The sequence below is a fragment of the Chiloscyllium plagiosum genome, unplaced genomic scaffold (assembly GCF_037043375.1).
Source record: "Chiloscyllium plagiosum isolate Xiang-an unplaced genomic scaffold, Cpla_swu_hap1 HiC_scaffold_1, whole genome shotgun sequence".
Taxonomy (NCBI): Eukaryota; Metazoa; Chordata; class Chondrichthyes; order Orectolobiformes; family Hemiscylliidae; genus Chiloscyllium; species Chiloscyllium plagiosum.
Genome location: NW_028270139.1, coordinates 124,244,169 through 124,261,659, shown reverse-complemented (window position 1 = coordinate 124,261,659; position 17,491 = coordinate 124,244,169). Strand labels below are relative to the sequence as shown.

General features: G+C 41.5%; 1 protein-coding gene across 3 annotated transcripts in view; it reads right to left on the bottom strand.

Annotated features, from left to right (window-relative positions):
* Positions 1-6,990: 6,990 nt before the first annotated feature.
* atp8b1 (ATPase phospholipid transporting 8B1) overlaps positions 6,991-17,491 on the bottom strand; it is a 145,063-nt gene continuing 134,562 nt past the window's right edge. For all 3 annotated transcript variants that reach the window (XM_043676452.2, XM_043676317.2, XM_087990485.1), the window contains 4 exons: positions 16,072-16,317; positions 11,372-11,510; positions 9,972-10,102; positions 6,991-8,006 (listed from right to left, as the gene is read on the bottom strand). In XM_043676452.2, the coding sequence (XP_043532387.2) occupies positions 7,776-8,006; positions 9,972-10,102; positions 11,372-11,510; positions 16,072-16,317 (747 nt within the window). In that variant the 3' untranslated portion in view covers positions 6,991-7,775. The remainder of the gene's footprint in view (positions 8,007-9,971; positions 10,103-11,371; positions 11,511-16,071; positions 16,318-17,491) is intronic.

Below are 17,491 nucleotides of genomic sequence, written 5' to 3'. Positions count from 1 at the left end.
GAATGCAAGCTTATGTTTTGAGTCAAGATGACTTTTCAGAAGGGTTGCTGTAAAGAGAGGGTAGGGCCTAATCTGGGGGGAGGAGCCAGCGGTGGGGTGGAGCCAGGTCTGGGCTGGGTGGAGGATAATTTGGGGTGTCAAAAACAAAAACAGGAATTGCTGGAACAGCTCTGCAGGTCTGACAGTATCTGTGAAGTGAAATCAGAATTAATGTTTCAATTCAGTGATCCTTCGACAGGACTGTTCGGGTCCTTTAACTCTGATTTCTCTTCATAGATGCTGCTAGACCTTCTCAGCTTTTCCAGCAATTTCTGTTTTGTTTCTGATTTACAGCATTCTGCAATTCTTTCTGCTTTTATAATTTCATGTGTGGCAACTGGAGCGTGGAGCTAGACCAGGCCTGACTTGAGAGGAGGTATGGGCCAGTTAGAAGGTCATTGTAGGGCTGGGCTAAGGTGTCCTGTTTCAGATTGAGGGGAGCCTGGACAATGGTCTGAGCAGGGGAATAATGCATTCCCTCTCACTGTCCCTAGGTCAGAATCCTGGAACTCCATCAGCACTGTAGCTGTCTGTAAAAGGCTTGAATTCAAGAAAGTGGATCACCACCACCACCATCTCAAGGCAGTTTGAGATAGGCAAAAAAATGTTGCTTTTGTCACAATGCCTATATCATAGACTCCATCTGAAATAATATCCACGTGAATCAACGGTTTACTTCAGCTTGTATAACCTATGACTTTATAGCAGTGACACTGCCACTCAATGACAGGAGGTATCACAGCATCAGCCTTTGCTCCATGAGAATACTGTCATGGGGCCACTGTTTAAAATGTAGAGACTTGTGCACATTATGTAAAATGTTATTCCTAACACATTAAGTAATCACATTGGACTCCCAGTCACAGTTATTGCAGCATAGAAAAAAGTCCTTCGGCCCACCACACCCACGCTGTGCATCAAACATCAATTATTTTTACCTCTTTATACAACACATGACCTGTAGCCTTGTTTACTATGATGTTTCAAATGCTGAAACATTTGCTCCAGTTCTATTTCCACAGATGATGGTGAACCTGCTGAGTTTTGTTTTAACAGCACTTTCATTGTTAATTCAAGTGGGATGTGGATTATTGGAAAGGATATTAGGGTGGCACAGTGGCTCAGCGTTTAGTGCTGCTGCCTCAAAGTGCTAGGAACACAGGTTCGATTCTAGCCTCGGTCAACTGTCTGTTGGGGAGTTTGCACTTTCTCCCTGTATCTGTGTGAGTTTCCTTTGGGTGCTCTGGTTTCCTCCCGCAGTCCAAAGATGTGCAGGTTAGATGAATTGGCCATGCAAAATTTCCCAAAGTGTTCAGGGATGTGTAGGTTAGGTGCATTATTCATGGTAAAAATATAGGATAATAGGGGAAGGGAATAGGTCTGGGTGGGTTACTTTTCAGAGGGTTGGTGTGGACTTGTTGGGCTGAAGGCCCTGTTTCCACACTGTAGGGATTATATGATATAGAAACATCTATTCAAGCTAGATGGGAGTAAGTGGTCAGGGGAGAGGAGGTGGAAGTATCAATGCCGGGTTTATTATAAGTACAACAGGTCAGGGAGCATTTGAGGAGCAGGAGAATTGATGTTTCAGGCATAAGCCCTTCACTGGGAATTTGGGAGAAGGGGGATGAGAGAATTGGGAGGGGTGGTGGTGGTGAGGCTGTGGGAATGTAGCTGGGAAGGCCATAGGTGGGTGGAGGTTGGGGGGGGGATGATGGTGATAGGTTGGAGCGGAGGGTGGAGCGGATCAGTGGGAAGGAAGATGGACAGGTGGGAAAGTTCAAGAGCTGTGTGCTGAGTTGGAGGGTTGAATCTGGGATGAGGTGGGGGGGGATGTAGATGAGGAAATTGGTGAAATTGACATTGATGCTATGTGGTTGGAGGGTCCGAAGATGGAAGATAAGGCATTCTTCCTCTGGGTGTCGGGTGGCTAGGACTTGGCGGTGAGACCCAGGATTTGCATGTCCTTTGTGGGTGGGAGGGGGTGACTTGAAGTGGTCAGCCACAGGGTGGTGGGGTTGTTTGGTGTGCATCCCCCAGAGATATTACCCGAAACATTCCGTGAGTTGACGTCCTGTCTCCCCAATGTAGAGAAGACCACATGAGGTGTTTGGATGTTCAGGAAAGTCTCTACTGGATGTGGAAGGATCCTTTGGGGCCTTGGATGGAGGTTTTACACCTCCTGCAGTGGTAAAGTAAGGTGCCAGGAGTGGAGGGTGGGTTGGTGGGGGACGTGGACCTAACAAGGGCGTCGCAGAAGGAATGGTTTTTGCAGAACACAGATAGGGGTGGAGAGGGAAATATATCTCTGGCGTTGGGGTCTGTTTGTAGGTGGCAGAAATGGCAGACAATAATGTGCTGTACCGAGAGATTGGTGGAAGGTGAAGACCAGGGGGATTCTGTCCTTGTTTTGGCTGGAGGGGTGGGGTTCAAGGGCAGAGGTGCAGGAGGTGGAGGTGATGCACTGGAGGGCATTGTTGACCACATGGGACAGGAAATTGCAGTCCTTGAAGTAGAATGTTCTGGAGTGGAATTGCTCCTCCTATGAATAGATACAGTGGAGGCAGAGAAATTAGGACTAAGGGATAGTGTTTTTACAGGAGGGTGGGTGGGACTCGCTGGGTTTGAAGTAGATGTTCGTGTTCATGGTTATGGGGGGGAGGGGTATCCAAGATGGTCCAGGTGAACTTGAGGTTAGGGTGCAAGGTGTTCGTGAAGTTGAAGAACTGTTCGACCCCTTCATGGGGGCACGGGGTTGTGATGATACATTCATCGATATAGCAGAGGAAAAGTTGGGGAATTGTGTCAGTTTAACAACAGAAGATGGACTATTCCACGTAGCCGATGAAGAAGCAGGCATAGCTGGGGCCCATGTGTGTCCCAATGGCTACCCCTTTGGTCTGAAGGATGTGGGAGGATTCAAAAGTGACGTTGTTGAGGGTGAGGACCAGTTCAACTAATCGAATGAGTGCGTTGGTGAAGGGGTACTGGTTGGGTCGGCGGGAGAAGAAGAAACGGAGGGCTTGGAGGCCTTCGCCATGGCGGATAGACATGTACAGGAATTGGATATCCACGGTGAAGAGGAGGCATTGGGGCTGGGGAAACAATTCATGTAGAAGGTGGAGGGCGTGGGTGGTGCCCCAAATGTATGTAGGGGAATTCCTGGACCAAGGGAGGCAGGACAGTGTCATAACATGAAGAGGTAAGTTCAGTGGGGCAGGAGTAGGCGGAGACAATGGGTTGATTGGGGCAGTCAGGTTTGTGGATTTTGAGTAAGAGGTAGAACCAGGCAGTGCGGGATTCTGGGACTATGAGGTTGGAGGCTGTGGATGGGAGATCCCCTAAGGTGATGAGGTTGTGGATGATCTGAGAGATGATGGTTTGGTGATGGGAGGTGAGGTCATGGTCGAGGGGGCAGTTGGAGGTGGTGTCCATGAGTTGGCTCCTGGCTTCAGCGGTGTATACTTAAGTACTTTCATCATTTGCTACTTTGCTGTGTTTCCACAGATATGAAATACCTTATGCAGATATTCAGATCCAAGATGGTGGTGGGTAGGACTCCTTAGCCGGAACTTGGCTGCTCAGTCTGTTTCTTTGTTTTCTTTTTAAAAATTTTTTTTTCCTCGTTTCTTCTCAGCGATGTCTGAACTCCCAGCCTCAGTGCAGACTTGGACTCCTGACCTCAGCACATGGCAGTCTCTCAGCAGCCTGGCATGGCCTCAGTATGGATTCCTGCCCTTGAGATGGTTCCAGAGTGGTGTCTCAGCCTCAATGTGAAGCCCAGTGTGGTCTGGAGGCAAGGTCCAGTGTGGACTGGGTTGGAAGCACTAACATTCTTAATTTTGTATTTCTTGATTTTCTAATTTATTCCTATGATCTGTAACGCTAGACTTTATATTTATTTTTCCACCTACCCCACCCCCCACATAATTTGTACTTCAGGTACCTTTGTACCTAAGATGGCACTGTAAATGTTGACTTATAAACTTGTCACTGTACTCATTTGAATACATGTGACAATAAAACCAATTCTAAGATTCTATCTTGGGGAATAACTTTTGCAATAATCCTTGTGAATTGCATCTTTAAGTTTTGTTTTTCACAGTGTGCTCAAAGTTTTAATGACCTTAACTGCGTCTAACCACGACCTCTTCGGTTGTGGGTTGGGGTGATGGTGAATGTAGAGGCTTATAATCAGGCATTTTAGTTATAGAAGTTATAGTTCACTACCTTATTTGGTCGTTCACTTGAGATTGATGACTAGGACAGAGGTTCCTAAACCTAACATTTTATACTCACTGTCAGGACTGCCAACTGCTTCTACCGGGGTACAAGTTTCATGATTCCTAATGTCTTTTCCTTAGGGTGGGGAATTTCAAGACTAGGGGGCATATTTTTAATGTGAGAAGAGGAAGATGGAGAAAAGACAGAAGAAGCTTTTTTTTGTTCAAACAGTGATTTATGTGTGGAATGAACTTCCAGAGGAAGTGGTGGATTTGAGTACAGTTATGACATTTAAAAGATATTTAGATAAGGACATGAATAGGAAATGTTTGGAGGGATATGAGCCTTGCGCAAACAGTTAGGGGCATGGTTACTTTGGGATTATGGTTGGCATGGACTGATTGGATGAAAGGATCTATTTTGGTGGTGTATAACTCTACAACTCTATAACCCTACTAATGATCAAACACATGCAACATAAACAATGCCTACGTAGTGCTGCTCCCCATTAACGTGATAAATTTGGTTGTTTGCTTAAACATGTCTGGGTAATATGAATCAATAATTTGAATTACATAAAAGCTTTGACAGAGTTTGTATTTGTATTTCAATAATGTTTCAACTCCACTAACATTGCGGGTTTAAGTTATCAAAACTGAATGCTGGGTCTAACATTTCACAGAATTTTAGAAACAGTTGTTATGGCAAGTCACTAGTTGCATTCATCGGCCCTTTGATAATGTGAGCAATTTCTTCTGGTCCTTGTTAAGAATTTGATCACGGGATTGGAGCGTTGCTAGTAAAGCCAACATTTCTTAACCATCCTTAATTGCCCTTGAACTGAGGGGCATGTTTGGCTCTCTCAGGGAGCAGTTATGAATGCTGCTGCATGGATCTCCATGATTTTCCTTTTTGGTTCAGCCTCACTAACGTTTTAATCATTTTAGGTTTTTTTAATCTTCTGCCTAATCACTGACCTTGCCTTTTGATCTTTTTCCTCATTTTACCTACTTCAAACCTATTGTGGCTGCTAATGCATCTGCAAGGGCACACCCACCACATTTACAGTTGTAGGTCATTGCACTCGACCAAAAACTTTGCATTAACAATTTGGAGAATATAAGAGCTCTTCGCTCTGAAAAAGTCCATTGCTAAAGACATGAAGGCACCAATCCCACCCATAATCTCAATGCCTTTAAAAATGTAGGTCTTTTAACTTTAACATGCAATTATAATGTTTAAATGCAAACATTATGTGTTTTCATACAACACATTATTAGTTCTCCAAATACATGCTGTAAACACAATATTCAACAAGTACAATCTAAATAAATATATTAGGGGAAACAGGTAGAATGAAAAATTAAAATGGGAGGCAGGGTGATAAAGGGGAACCGTGAACAGGGGCAGCACAGAGAGACAGCAACAATAGGTGTGCCATTTCTGGTTTTAGTTCCAGTGTGCTGGGGCACTTGGTCAGGCCTAATATCTGTTTCATTACATTGGCAGAGATCATGTCACACTTTAAACATTTCCCAGTTTTCATGAAATGTCATTGACCTGAAACATGAACTGTACTTCTCTCTTTACAAATGCTAGCAGGCTTGAGTATTTCCAACATTTTCCATTTCAATTTCCAGCATCTGGAGTATTTTACTTTTTCATTGTTATAGTTAAGCGCAATTTGCCTTTAACAAATCCATGCTGCTTTTCCTTAATTAATCCATACTTGTTTTTATCTCCTTACCTGACAAAAAAATGTTCTGGCAATGGAGGAAATGCAACAAAGATTTACCAGACTGATTCGGGGCATGACAGAATTAACATATGAAGAGAAACTGGATTAGTTAGGATTTCATTTACTGAGTTAAGAAGAATGAGGGATGGATCTCATAGAATTCTATCAAATTCAAACAGGATTAGTAAGGATAAATGCAGGAAGGATGTTCCAGATGTTTGGGAGGTCCAGAACTAAGGATACAGGATAGGCCATTCAGGACTGCCTGATCTGCTGTGCTTTTCCAGCACCACTCTAATCTCGACTCCGGTTTCTCGCATCTGCAGTCCTTGTTTTTACCTAGCTGATTTTAACCCTACTGCGAATCCTCTTGCAAGGATGCCTGCCTTAAAGAAGTTTTCCTCCTCTCTCTACAAGCAGCTCAGTGAGTTTCTCTCTCACTGCAACCCCCAGGTCATCTCTTCTGCCCTGATGCTCTTCAACCATGTCCTGAAACAGACTCGCTACCACAGCCACATTTGACTCTATGCTACTTTCTCTCCACCCCCACCCCCACCCCCATCTCATTTATCTCTCCACTCTGTAGGTGCCCTGCCTCTATTCCTGATGAAGGGTTTTTGCCTGAAACGCCGATTTTCCTGCTCCTCGGATGCTGTCTGACCTGCTGTGCTTTTCCAGCACCACTCTAATCTAGACATTCAGGACTGAGATGAAGAAAAATTTCTTCATCCAGAGAGGACGAGCCTGTGGAAGTTCTTGCCACAGAATGGAGTTAAGGACAAAATATTGAATGTTTTCAATAAGGAGATAGATACTGTTCTTGTGGCTAAAGGAATCAAAGGGAGAAAGTTCAGGAATAAGGTAATGAGTTGAATGGCAAACCATGATCATATTGAATGGCAGAGCAGACTCAAAGGCTAAACAGCACATTCCTGCTCTTGTTTTCTATGATCCTATTTACACTTCTGGAATAATTAAACACAAATTGATACATTTTAAATGTTTGTTTAATCATTCTCTTATGGTACAGAAAAACGTTCCTAGAAATATCACTATATACACACATATTCTTTAATTTATGACAAAGGAGAAGTAATAAATCATTTTTAAAAAGTGAGCAAGAAAATTTAAGCTAATCTCCAATTAATTCTGAAAAAATATATTTAAGAACTTCAGATCTGAACATAAAAATGGCAGTGCAGATTGGTAATGCTCTTTTCTGGAATGTATATTTAAAAGCCCGGATAACAGAGCAGAAAATATAAAAGGGAAAGAATGTTTTCATATCTTGTAAAGTATCAAATAAAAGGAACAAGGTTTTCATATTCTCAAAAATTAATAAAAATTGGTTAATGTAAATCTTCAATGTAAACATTAAAAACACCTCATCTGCTCAGGTATTCACTACAAGTCAGTAAAACAAAATTCAATTTTCTTTATTGCAGTTCTGTGGACAAAGGCCTTAATTTCAGGTCCATAAAATGGAGTCCATTTTGCAGCATAGTAACTGAGGGATGGTGCTGGTAAAGCAAGTCATTCCACCTTCAGGTTTAAAGGTAATGATGGTTGGCCCCTGCAAACCGAACAGTCCTCATCTTAGTTGTGTGCAAATTGGAAGCAGTCCCGATCTCGCAGTGTACATATGAGGAAACACATTCCAATCTTCCTCCATATTATCCTGAGAATTACGTATTTTTTATAAATCACGATTTTTCTGCCAAGTAGTTTATAAATACAAAGTAAGTCTTAAGGAGGCAACTGCACATTGATGGTTTCAGCTTGCATTTGCACCCTCTGTTTCATGTGTCCTACTACTGCTGACACCCGGCTCAGAGCGTATGCCTTTCTTTCTGATACTACGACCTGAAGAAATTAGGTCAGCATATCCTTGCTGATGTGAAAATGCATAGCCTGATCGGCGAACAGATGCATTCCGTTGGAAAGACCTTGGTCTACTTCGCTTGGGCCGCAGTTCAATCTCATACTTTTTGCGGTTCATTTGAATCTGTCATGGAAATAAAAAAAATTGTTTAAAGCATTGCTGTCAATTAATAGAAGAGCACGCCGAGGGGTTCTGGCCTGCCAAGCAAACAAACTACAACAGATGTTTGTTGTAAAGTCTGAGTGTTCATCACTGCAGCAATGCAACATAAACAACAGAGACAACTATAGTAACATAGCTTGACACATTACAAGTTTGTTTTCATTTATGTATGGGAGTAGGCATCATAGGTTGGGTAAGCATTTATTGTTCATCCCTAAAGGCCCTTGAGGAGGTGGCGTTGATATGTTTTCGCCAACTTCTGCAGTCCATATGGTTTAGTTACACACACACAATGCTGTTAGACAGAGTTCTAGAATTTCTTGATTCTTTTTCTAGTTGTCTCCAGTGATAATGAGCATAGTAATATTTAGTGGACAAAGTGCACAATGCAACTTTGAATGCACAACAAAACCCACCTCCTTGGCCCTTGACATACCTTTATGCCTTGTTAGTCTAATTTATCGATTACACAAAAGGCGATCTGATTTGCGTCCACCCTTCATTCCCTCATCCCCAGTAAAACAATTACTTTACCTGGCTATTGCCACGGTCCTAGTATGGCACTCCCATTGTCACTCCCATGAAAGATGTGACACACTACTAGGTTGGCCACCCATCACTAGATTTGCTGAACCACTTCAATCAGTATCTGGTCCTGCTTTTGTTTGCTAAAATTGCTTATGATTCCAAGATTGTCCTTGAATTCAAAGACAAAACCCAAATTATTTTCCATACTATAAACAGTTACCTTAAACCCCTATTCTCTTGTCCCCTTCACCTTCCCCACCAACAATAAGTTCAAGGGGCAATCAGCTAACTCAGCCATGACTTGGTGTGACTTCACACTAAACAATGCTGTGAACATGCATCTTTCTCCACTTTTTCCCCCTCATGCCATCCCTCAGCTCACTTTGTGAATGTAATATTTTTCCCATGATCCTATTCCCACCACACTTCTGAACACCTAACTTTCTGTCCTAGTTCCATATTATTTTAGTCGAGACAGTTCTGTCCAGATGTTTGTTCCCTCCCCTTTAACCCCACCATCATGATGCACATCTTCGAAAAGCCATCACTTGACACAATTATCCATGGAAACTACCATTCCTTAGTCCTGCAACTTGAAAATTCATGCTTGCTGAAACTACTTTTAAAACCCTCCAAACTTGCCTCTGGTCCAATGTTGAAATTTTCTTCTTAATGTCACAAATACAAAAACAGAATCCATACAGCGTGGAAACAGGCCATTTGACTCAACAAGTCCACATCGAACCTCTGATGAGCATCCCATCCAGATCCATCCTCTTACCCTTTCCCTGTAACCCTATAAATCCCATGGCTAACACACCTAACCTACACATCCCTGACAATATGGGCAATATGGCCAATCCATCTAACCTGCACATCTTTGGACTGTGGGAGGAAACCAGAGCACCTGATGGAAACCCAAACAGGCTAGGGGAGAACATGCGAACTCTACACAGACAGTTGATCATGGGTGGATTTGAACCTGGGTCCCTGTGCTAACCACTGAGCCAGCGTGCCTCCCTACTTGAGGGTGAGAAAGGTCAATTTTAAAACCTCATCCTCCTCAGCTTGTCCAAAGCCTTTGATACAATGAACACCATTCTTTTCCAACACCTCTCCACTTATGTCCAGCTGGATGGGATTGCTCTCACCTGGTTCTTGTCTTATCCAACTAATTACTGACGATGCTTTCTCTGGTTCCCTAATGCAGTGTCAACTTAAAAATGTCTATTGCACAAATGAAATCAAGTAGTTACAAACAACTTCTCTGCAAGGAAGTGACATTGAGGAAAAATAATGAATATCCAAAATGTTAGTTTGTGAAAGTGGATTGAAACAAACCTTTCCAAAATGGATCGACAGATTAAACATGATTTTGACAACCAGCTTGTCACTTACTTTATCAGTCTCTGTGGGGTTGACAACCTGAATCAGAAAACGAACTGCAACAACAGGGAGGAGACTGACTGCCACAGTTAGTATAATGGTCAGCCATAGGTATGGCTGTCGAAGAGCATTGGGAGCAGCTCCTAAGTAAAGAGTACAGTGTACATTATTGCACAGTTAAAAGACCAAAAATCAAAACTGAATTTGAAACTGTTTTTCTGAGGCTAATTACATTGAATAAATGAAATAATGGACCATTTGGAACACAATTTAACACTACAGATGAAACTGTAAAGTACCATTAGTACCATTCCAAAATGGATCCAAATACACATATGCAGATGACATGCTGCAGTTTATTTTGTCAACGTTAGAATACTTTTTACGCATCCCATATCTTTGCAGCAACAAATTTGTTGGCATTCCTGCATGCAGAATCAATGATACTTTTTTGCCATGTAGTTTCTGTTTGATTCTGTGACTAAAAGCAAAACAGCTCATCAACATTTGGTCGATGTTTGCTTCAAATCCAATTATTTAGATGTGATAGACACTGACCTTTCTGGCCTTAAATCATTTCAACAAAGGAATGAGCATCAAAAACAATTTGGACCAAGCTGCATAAGTCAAATCACATACAGAAACATCTCTCCTGGACAATAATGTGAAACATAAACAAATACTCATCCACATAGAAAACATACTTCAATTCTCACTTGTTTGTCTCTATAGGCTGAAATGCAAGGGCACAATTATCAGGAGACAATGACATGGGTCAGTACTTGTTTGGCTCTATATTAAACAACTTTCACCAACATTAAGTTTTGTTAGTCATTTATGTCTCTGAGAATTTTTGTGGCTCAAATGATTTATTACACATCAATGTAATGGATGTCAGTGCTGTGAAATGAGCACTTTTCGACATTGACTATTTGTCAGTGCCAGAACACAAACCAACTACTGAGTAAAACCCTCTCCAGTCTGTCCAATAATGCATCTAGTCTATGCACACAAAAATTGCTCCCAATTTTACATTAATTCTAATGCTGCCATTTCCCATACTAATAACCCACATCTTTGGTCCGTGCATTTTTAAAAATTGATTTGTGCCATCTATCAGGTTGAGCTATACTTCAGGAGTCAAAATTTAAAATTGATTTAATACCAACAAAACAAAATTTTTCTCATCACTTTGGGTAGAAGTTTTGGAAGAGATTTTTCTGGATGAGAAGTGAAGAGGAGCTGTATTTTATTGCATCTCATTAACCATTCCGGTTCAATGAACAAATTTAAATGACTGATTTATTTCTTCAAACATAGATGGTAGGTAGCTTAAATGAAGTATAAACAAATTAGACTATAGAACCAAGAGACCTATTTCTGAGCTATAAATACATGGCAACATAACTGACCAGTAAAGGTAAAAACTGATGGAAATAGGATGTGGATTCCCGCACTGTGGAGGTCAAACATGATTGCAAAATATAGAACAATACTTCCAAAGACTGAAAACGCATTGACAAATGTCCAGTAGGAGGTGTCTAGAGCAATCTGCAAGAAAAAAAAATAAAATTTGTGAACATAATATTTAAATGAGAAGGGTTATATGTTTATCAAATTTCTACAAAATGTAGTCAAAAAAATCATCTTCACATTTGTCCATTTTGTGTTGTCAGTATTACAACTGAAGAGATAACCATTTGACAGTGACACCACAGATTCACTCTAACGTCTTTGCTCATTTAATTAAAATCTAGATCAATGACAGAATGAAATTTGCTAAGCTTGCTGAAAAACCAAGACGAGAATTTGAGGCAGAAGTAATGCTCAGGTTATATCAGAACTTGCTGTTATTAATGAGCAATTTAGTTGTTGCACTGAGTTAAATATAGCAATCAGGAGGTTGCTATACAGGTTGCTCTAGGAGACAGGGAGGACTGCAGAGGCTGCATCATACTGGTATCTCACCCAGAGACTGCACTGAAATATATTATATAATGTGAAGTTGCAGTTCTTTTTCAGATAGGACAGAGATTGGGCACTCAGGGGTTAGGTTCACAGAAGTTAATACTACTGCTTTCCTTGACCTATATTAATAACTTGGTTGATATGGCATAATTTGAAAAGTTGCAGGTGGCACAAAGCTTGAAATTGTCAATCTCAAAGGGCAGCGATAACTTTTGACCAGGCTGGTGGAACAGATGGAATAGACACAGAAGTGTGAAGTGATGCATTTTGGTCGGAAAACCATACGACATAGGAATGGAATTGGCCCATTGAGTCCACTTTGCCATTTAAATCATGGCTGATGGGCATTTCAACTCCACTTACCCGCACTCTCCCTGTCGCCCTTAATTCCTTGAAGGCACTTAACATCCCAGCCTCCACTGCACTCCATGGCAATGAATTCCACGGGCCCACCACTCTCTAGCTGAAGAAATGTCTCCTCAGTTCCATTCTAAATTGACCCCCTCTAATTCTAAGGCTGTGCCCACGGGTCCTGGTCTCCCCGCCTAACGGAAACAACTTCCCTGCGTCCACCCTTTCTAAGCCATGCATTATCTTCTAAGTTTCTATTAGATCTCCTCTCAACCTTCTAAATTCTAATGGATACAATTCCAGGACCCTCAGCCATTCATCGTATGTTAGGCCAACCACTCCAGAGATCATCCACGTGAATCTCTACTGAACACACTCCAGTGCCACTATGTCCTTCCTGAGGTGTGGGGCCCAAAATTGGACAGTCTTCCAAATGGGGCCTAATCAGAAGCACATCGCTGCTTTTACATTCTAACCCTCTTGAGATAAATGACAACATTACATTCACTTTCTTAATCGTGGACGCAACCTGCAAGTTAACCTTTAGAGAATCTTGGACTAGCACTCCCAGATCCCTTTGTACTTTGGCTTTATGAATTTTCTCACTGTTTGGAAAATAGTCCATGCCTGTATTTTTTTTATCCCCCAAAGTGCAAGACTTCGCATTTGCTTACGTTGAATTTCATCAGCCATTTCCTGGAACACTCTCAGAAACAATCTAAATCTTTTTGCAGCCTACCCACCTCCTCAGTACTACCTGTCTGTCCACCTAACTTTGTATCATCAGCAAACTTCACCAGAATGCGCCCAGTCCCTTCATCCAGATCATTAGTATATAAAGTGAACAGCTGTGGTCCCAACACTGAACCCTGTGGAATACCACTTGTCACCGGCTGCCATTCCGAAAAAGAACCTGTTATCCCAACTCTCTGCCTTCTGTCAGACAGCCAATCCTCAATCCATGCCAGTAGCTCACTCGAACACCATGGGCCCTTACCTTACTCAGCAGCCTCCCGTGAGGCACCTTATCAAAGAAGGTGATAGATAAGTCTACATAAATAACATCACTGGGTTTCCCTGGTCTAACCTACTTGTTACCTCTTCAAAGAATTCTAACAGGTTTGTCAGGCACGACCTCCCCTTACCAAGTCCATGCTGACTTGTTCTAATCTGACCCTGCACTTCCAAGAATTTAGAAATCTCATTCTTAATGATGGATTCAAGAATTTTGTCAATAACCAAGGTTAGACTAATCAGCCTATAATTTTCCACCTTTTGTCGTGATCCTTTCTTGAACAAGGGGGTTATAACAGCAATTTTCCAATCATTTGGGACTTTCCCTAACTCCAGTGAGTTTTGAAAGATCACAATTAATGCCTCCACTATTTCTTCAGCCATCTCCCTCAGACCTCTAGAATGTAGCCCATTGAGGCCAGGAGATTTATCAATTTTTAGACCTTTTAAGTTTTCTAGCACCATCTCTTTTGTCATGGCTCCCGTACTCAACTCTGCTCCCCAACTCTCCTTAATTGTTGGGATATTACTCATGTCTTCCACTGTGAAGACTGACGTAAAGTACTTATTAAGTTCTTCAGCTATTTCCTTGTCTCCCATCACTAACCTTCCAGCAGAAATTTGGAGCGGCCCAATGTATACTTTTGCCTCTTGTTCGTTTCTTATGTATTGAAAGAAACTTTTACCATCATTTCGAATATTACTGGCGAGCCTACCTTTATGTTTGATCCTCTCCTTCCTTATTTCTCTCTTGGTTATCCTCCATTTGTTTTTGTAGTTTTCCTAATCTTCTGATGCCCAGTGTTCTTGGCCACTTTATAGGCTCTCTCTTTCTCTTTGATACCTTTCCTGACTTCCTTTGTCAGTCATGGCTGTCTAATCAACCCTCTCTCCCCGATGGATAATCTCTCTTTTCTTTGGGATGAACCTCTGTACTGTGTCCTCAATTATACCCATTGTGGCTATACTGTCTTCCCCACTAGGCTCTACTTCCAGTCAATTTTCGTCAGTTCCCCTCTCATGCCCTTGTAATTACCTTTATTTAACTGTAACTCCATTACATCTGATTTTGCCTTCTCTTTTTCAAACTGCAGACTCAACTCTACCATATTATTATCACTGCCTCCTAAGTGTTCCCTTACTTAAAGATCTTTTACAAAGTCTAGCTCATTATATAGCACTAAGTCCAGAATAGCCTGCTCCTTGTGGGCTCAGTGACCTTGCCTTTCTGACATGCCCTATTTCCCGGGACATCCTGACCACTGTTAGGAGGTCTGTACATAACTCCATTATGGGTTTTTTTGCCTTTGTGGTTCCTCAACTCCACCCACATAGGGTCAAATGATGTGGAGTCTATGTCATTCAATGCCATCGATTTAATTCCATTCTTAACTAACAAGGCCACCCCCTCCTTCCCCCAGGAGAGGTAATAGAAATTGAAGGGCACAACTATAAGTGGGGGAGGGGGGTGGGGGGTTGCCCACAGCAAGCTCCCAAAAACAACAATGTCACAATGATGCTATGACCAAATTCTCTGGTTTTGATAAAGGGATAAATATTGGCCCGAATACCATGATTACTCCATTTAAAATAGTGTCATGGGATCTTTTACATCCATCTCATCAAGCAGAGGTACACTTATTTAAATGTTTCATCCAAAAGATGGCACATCTCAGACTGTAGCACTTCCTCAGTATTACATTAGCCTTGATTTTTATGCAGTAAGTGGAGCAAAATGTTAAAATAACTCATGGGTCAATGTGCTCTCTGGTGATCCATTGCATAAATTCAAGGTCAGGTTACAAGACTATCTTCAGGGATAAAGGAACTTCAGTGATCTGGATTGGAGAAGCTGATATCCTCTTTTGAAAAGGTGAAAAAGAATCTAAAATCATGATAGAACATAGAGAAAAATGGTTTCCACCCGCAGAGAGATCAAGAATTAGAGAACTCCAGTATAGGTGAATGACAAAATAATCAATGGAAACTTGGACAGTGGTTAAGATTTGGTGTGCATTGCTTAAAAAAAAACATGGTGGATTAAGATTCAACAACAGTCTTCACAAGGGGTACATAAAGAAAAAGAATTTGCAGGACTATTAGTAACGGCATGAGAGGACTAGAGGAGTTGTGGTTGCAAAAAGCAGATATGGAGACCACACATCCTCTCCTGTGTTATAATTATTTGTATGTTCTACTTTCACATGAAATATCCTTAAAAATTCAATCTTGTCTAAATATAATAATTCTTAATTACTGCTAATCAAACTCTCCAAAACAGAAAAAAATTAGCATTTTCAGATCTAGATTATAAGTGTTAAAGATTATAATTAGGTTTGGAGAATTAAAAGATAGTAAAAGTTAAATAAGCCTTATAAATTTACCTTATCTCCTTTCCCCCAATTTGACGTTGCAACAATTTCTCAGTTGATATTTTATACATTGGTTTTAAGGAAACTATATCTTATTCACATGAGCTATTATTTTCAGGAAGAAGTGAACATGCATTTGAAGGTCCCTCCATTTTGCTACACTTCTCAGTAAACTACATTTACCATGTATTCCCTTACCTTAGTTACCAATACCTAACCATATGACTTCATACTTGTATGGATAATGCTCCCAGCCTCTAATATATGGTTGACAAGAAGTGCCAAATTACTTGAGGTAGTGGAGGCCAGTGGTGCATAGATAAAATCCTAAACGAGCAGACATTCCCACCTTTGGATGATGAGAAAAATGGAAATAGCATTGGATAGCCCACAAAACATTTGCTTACCTGAAAATTAACAGTTATGGTGAGAGATGAGGCTGTAGTGACTGCAAACGACTGGTAATCTGTTGGTGCCTCACCATCTTGGCCCATTGTTTGAAGGAATGCTCCGTAAGGTATGAAGAAAATGATTAGGGATACAATAATGCCGTGAAGCAAGCTGAGAAAAAACTTCTTAAAATTGAAGTAAGAACCTTTCTGCCCAGGTATATAAAGCGTTGGAAAACTAAGACTCAGTTTATCAGTGACATCCTATAGACAAAGGAACATAAGAAAGAAACTTTCAACAAAGAGATACGGTGCAACATTACAAAAATACAAAACAAACTATAAGAGCATGACAGGTGTGGCGTATTTTAACCTCACATTGAAAAATTGACACTTCAGTCTATTGGTTTGGACAGGGATTTAGTTTAGGTGGTATTATGCAGGAGTCGAAAAATGTGTTGCTGGAAAAGCGCAGCAGGTCAGGCAGCATCCAAGGAGCAGGAGAATCGACGTTTCGGGCATGAGCCCTTCTTCAGGAAGGGTTCCACAGAAGGAGTCGACAGAATTATAGTCCATCAGCATCAGTAAAGTCGCCATAGTCCCAGAGACCCCACACTGCTCTTTCAGTAGAGAGAGACAACTGATGATGGTTTGACCTAAAGATCACCACGCCTTAGATGAGCAGTTAGGCTGAGAAAGAGAGATATTCATGGTAACCTCAGATGGTGTGAGAACTGAATCTATGCCACTGGCATTACTCTGGATTGCAAAGCAGCCATGCAACCAACTGAGTTTATCAGCACCAGTTTAACATTTTCAAACAACCTGTGGAGGAGATTTCAGAGGATGTTGCCTGGGATAGAGCACTTTACCTATGAAGAGAGGCAGATGTTTTAGTTAGATCAGAGAAGGTCGAGAGGGCAACCTAATATAGTGTATACGGTTGGTGGGGCATGATCAGGGTGCATGGAAAGCAACTGTTCCCCTTAGTTGTAGGGTCAGTAACCAGGGGAGCACCCTTTTCAGATGAAAGGCCGGAGCTTTACAGGGGAGTTGAGGAGAAGGTTTTTCAGAGTAGGAATGCAGCTAAAGGCAGGTAACTTCACAACCTTTAAGTATTAGAATTAGCAATTAAAATGGCATGATATTTGAGGTTATGGGCCAAATGTTGCAAAGAGTGTAGAGTTAGCATAGCGTTTGATTTGAAACAAAACTGGATAAGCCAAAGGAACTTTTCTATACTGTATAATTCTATGATTCATTTTTATCAAACACAATTCCCACCTCAGGTGACTAATTGTGTAGAGTTTGCACATTCTCCCTGTGTCTGCGTGGGTTTCCTCCAGGTGCTCCGGTTTCCTCCCACAGTCCAAAAATGTGCAGGATAGGTGAATTGGCCATGCTAAATTGCCCGTAGTGTTAGGGGCAGGGGTAAATG